The sequence below is a fragment of the Limulus polyphemus genome, unplaced genomic scaffold, assembly GCF_000517525.1.
Source record: "Limulus polyphemus unplaced genomic scaffold, Limulus_polyphemus-2.1.2 Scaffold4822, whole genome shotgun sequence".
In the NCBI taxonomy this organism is placed as follows: domain Eukaryota; kingdom Metazoa; phylum Arthropoda; class Merostomata; order Xiphosura; family Limulidae; genus Limulus; species Limulus polyphemus.
Genome location: NW_013670432.1, coordinates 3,273 through 7,443, shown reverse-complemented (window position 1 = coordinate 7,443; position 4,171 = coordinate 3,273). Strand labels below are relative to the sequence as shown.

The 4,171-nt window shown below is 31.7% G+C and overlaps 1 protein-coding gene across 3 annotated transcripts in view; it reads left to right on the top strand.

The window, feature by feature from the left end:
- LOC111088943 overlaps positions 1 to 4,171 on the top strand; it is a 57,915-nt gene that overhangs the window by 50,966 nt on the left and 2,778 nt on the right. For all 3 annotated transcript variants that reach the window (XM_022400340.1, XM_022400338.1, XM_022400339.1), the window contains exons 3-4: positions 459 to 557; positions 938 to 1,357. In XM_022400340.1, coding sequence (XP_022256048.1) covers positions 459 to 557; positions 938 to 1,357 — 519 coding nt within the window. The remainder of the gene's footprint in view (positions 1 to 458; positions 558 to 937; positions 1,358 to 4,171) is intronic.

Below are 4,171 nucleotides of genomic sequence, written 5' to 3'. Positions count from 1 at the left end.
AATATTATTTATGATTTTAACTTTACACACAAGTGTCAAAACACAATAACCATGTTTCGTTATTTTTGTAAAAATGTGTGTTATTATCCTAAAGGAAGTAATAAGGTTTTTCAATATATATATATATATTACTTCGAATGTTTATCCTTTACACGCCCTCTAATTAAAATGTGTGATTGTTTAACTTGCTTAACAGCATAACCTCTTTTTTGCCTTGTTTCCTAGCAGTGAAAATATCTTCTCAATATTCTTTAATCATGCATAAGCCAGGTTCCTGCAAAGAATTTGAGCTAATTTGACTTACCTTAAAAATGTATGAGTAATTTTTGTAGGTTTTCACCTTATGCGGTCATAATATTTTACAGGCTTAATAAAGTTTAATAGTATTTTCTCGAGCACTTTTTGTACTTGGATAGTTACTTAAGGTTGAAAACATAAATATTTTTGCGTTTTCACAGAACTTCGGTGCACTTTAGAAGAAGGTCTAGAATGTAGAGAACAGATAGTATGTTTCGGTGAAGGTGACATCGACTGTACATTTGGGGAGATGGACCTAGGTAACATGTAGGGAGCTTTAAAATTTTGAAAAGAGAAATGTGAAATTATTTTGTAAATGTTTTGCAGAAATATGGTGACTATATCAATTTAAAATAAGAAAAAATATTTGTTAATTTGAAAATGCTTTCCAAAATTATTAAAATATCGCAGTATCTTTACTCTGTTTTAATGTACAACACAGATAGCCCATTGTGAAGTTTTGTGCTTAGAAACAAACAAAAACAACAACTTTCTTTTTAATGTAATTAACATATACCAGTAAACTATGCAAGACATAGATCTTTATTTATTTTTGAGATAGTAAAAGATGTCATTAGATGATGAAAACGTCTGTACCACTAATAACCTTGAAATATAGGAGAGGCAAATATTATTTCAGGTAACTTGCTCCCATCTGAACCTGGAGGTTCTATCACCGATTTTCCAGATGTCTTAATCCCTGGCTCAGATAAGGTAACTTCGGGGATAGCATCAGAAAACCCAAAGAAAACAGACCCTTCTTTCAATATACAATCCCATCATACGGCTCCATTTTTAAATCCCCAAGAAGAATTTACTATACGTTTTGTTAAAAAGAAACAATTTTACAACCTCCATCAACATCAAGACATAGTGAAATTGTCTACTATGGAACAAATGACTGATAACTTTACAGATGTAGCTGTGGAAAATACTTCCTATTATCTATCTTCTTCAACCAAGCCTCAAAATATAGACCGCTACTGTAATATATCGAAAGAACTGAAATGTAGTCCAACGCCAACATATAGGATTTGTAGAGGGAGATCTAAGTGTGCCGGTATGTCAGTTGTTTTCTAATAAACTTATTCAAATATTTTTTGTGTAAAATATTCTCCTGACCTGTTAAAACTTGTATAAATTAAACATCTAGAATGAATAATGAGTGAGTCATGCATAAAAGTTTACTTTCATATACCTTTTAAAAACTGGTAATCCACTAATACAGGTATCGTTTAGTAGCATTCTCCTAAAAGTACTATTTTAAAGAAGTTGTCCTGTGTAAGTAGTAGTAAACTGGTGCGGCCTAAAGGACACAACCTCACGCTGATTGGATTACGTGATGTAACGCCATGAGCGCCAATTTGCTGTCTAATACGAGAAAAGGCAGATCATAAGTTTGAGACCAGGGAATTTACGTAACGTTATAGTTCGTCAAAGTGGCACTAGAAGGCGCTGTTACTCGAGGGCGTATTGGTAGGTGACCAAAGAGTAAGAAGATGAGACCCTTTACGAACCGTGGGCAGATAGTTACTACCAGAGAGTGTTGTTCAATGTCAACCTGTGTCGTGTTAAATTGCTATAGGTCTTAACACTGCATTATCGTTAGCATCAACTTTGTGCTTTCACTTCAATAATAAGAAAACTGTTTGAATATGCAAAACTGGTATTTTATGTTTTACAGTTCATCTATTTGTCTAGCATATTTCATGGACAATTATATAATATAAATTACGTGTAGGCCTGTTTTGCATAAAGCATTCGAATTCTAGATATATATCATACGCATCACATTACGAAAACAAAAACTAGTATTTCTATCTCTTAACATTAGTTTTATCATTATGGTCAACTTTACAGTTTCATTTCAATAAACAAAACTTGATTTCTTAGAATTCATATCCCATATATCACAGATTGACTATTTAATACAGCAAACTTTATCTATAATAATTTACTAGTTGATCTTACATAGTTCTGAAAACGACTGATTTTTCTTTTTAATCTAACATTTTCGATCTCTACACATATGTTATATGCATTAAGATAATTTACATAGACAGGATGATTAACATGTAGTTTTGTAAGTAAAATGTTTAAATTCTACATAAGTATTATATCACATAAACTATTTGTAATGTAGTACAGTTTGACTTCATGGTTTTAAAATATTTAGCTAGAAATGTGATTATCTGAAATTTGATCTTTAGTCTGAACACTGATTTTTAACTGACGATTTGTACAATTTTTAAATGAAAAGATAATTCATGTTACCGAAATGTTGGTTCAAAATATATGTGAGGAAAATATGTGTTTCGAAATGTAAAATAGTCGATAAATTAGTATTTTTGGCACAGAAATTGAAATTTCACATGCATTTAACATGCCATGTGAACAAATAATACTGCTGGTGTCACAGAATAGGTATGTTTGACTATAATGTGCATCTTTGAATCCTTTATTCATTTATTTATTTACCACAATGTATAGTGATAATTTCAATGTTTGTTTTCCCATAATGATACACAAACGAAAAATAGAAACTCTAACTGAAATAGTAAAATGAACATAATGTACAAAAGTTGTATGAAAACTAATTCAGTATTTTATAAGTTAAGATGTTTGTAGTATATTATTGTATCTTGAAGTTTTGTAAATAAGTGTTTCAGTATACTTGTCAAGTCTGTGATTTTACATTGTTGTTGTAATGACAAACAGTAAATATGTTGGATTTATGAAATGTATATATACAATAATTAAACACTTGGTCCACTGTATACTATTGATTAATGAATTTGACAAAATGTCATAACATTACTCACATGGCTAAATTAATTTAGGTTAATATATGGTGAAGCAAAATGGACTTCAAACCCCATAGATATTGTATACGCTTCACCATTATTAGAGTCCTAAGGGTATTTCTTTAATTTGCTTACCCAAGCTGTGTTCAGAGGAGGGTACAACCAATGAAGGAATGCATTAGGCCGCAACATCACAGGTGAAAAAGAAAATAAATCTTTAACATATAAACACATGTAATACAATTAAATGTATAAATTAAAACAATAAACATAAGTTGAAAAACTTGAAATCTGTACGCAGTCCTACAGGACTATCTTAACACTATCCGCCTATAGAAACACCAACCGCCTTTGTAAAACATACACAATATTCCTAGTATTACCACCCATATAGTAACACAATTCGCCTATAGAACCTTAGTAACATTTGTCCGCCTATATTAACACCATCCATCTATGGTAACAGACCCTCTGGTATCGAACTATGACAACTATGACCTCTCTGGTGCTACTTCGTGGAATATGACGTTATCCCTCCCCTAAGATAGTCGCGCCCTCTAGTGCCTATTACATAATAGGTACCTAACATTTAGGTGTTGGCATAATTTGCATACTACAGAATAGTTATGTAGCTCTCAGGTGTCTCTATTACGTAACAATTCCGTAGCCCTCAGGTGTCAGCATAATTTGTATATTACGTAATAGTTATCTAACCCTCAGGCAGTGGCATTCTTTTACCATTGAACAACCAGGATAACTACTTGTGTAACATCAACTAGTAGATTTATATTAATAAAGTATGCTGTATAAAATAGTCAATCTATAAAGATGACCATAACGATAACACTAATGTTAACTAAAGAAATAGAAATAGTAGTTTTGTTTTCGTAATGTGATACATACGTAGATCGTAGTATGTTGGTGTACTTTGGTGACAGATTTTCTTGTAGGCAGATTTTGTTAAACAAGACCGATGAATTCTTAGAATTCTTCTCATGCCCTCATCCACCGTACCTAACAAAATATCCTCAGATTGGAATCTATTTCACTAACAGAATTCGTACACTCCG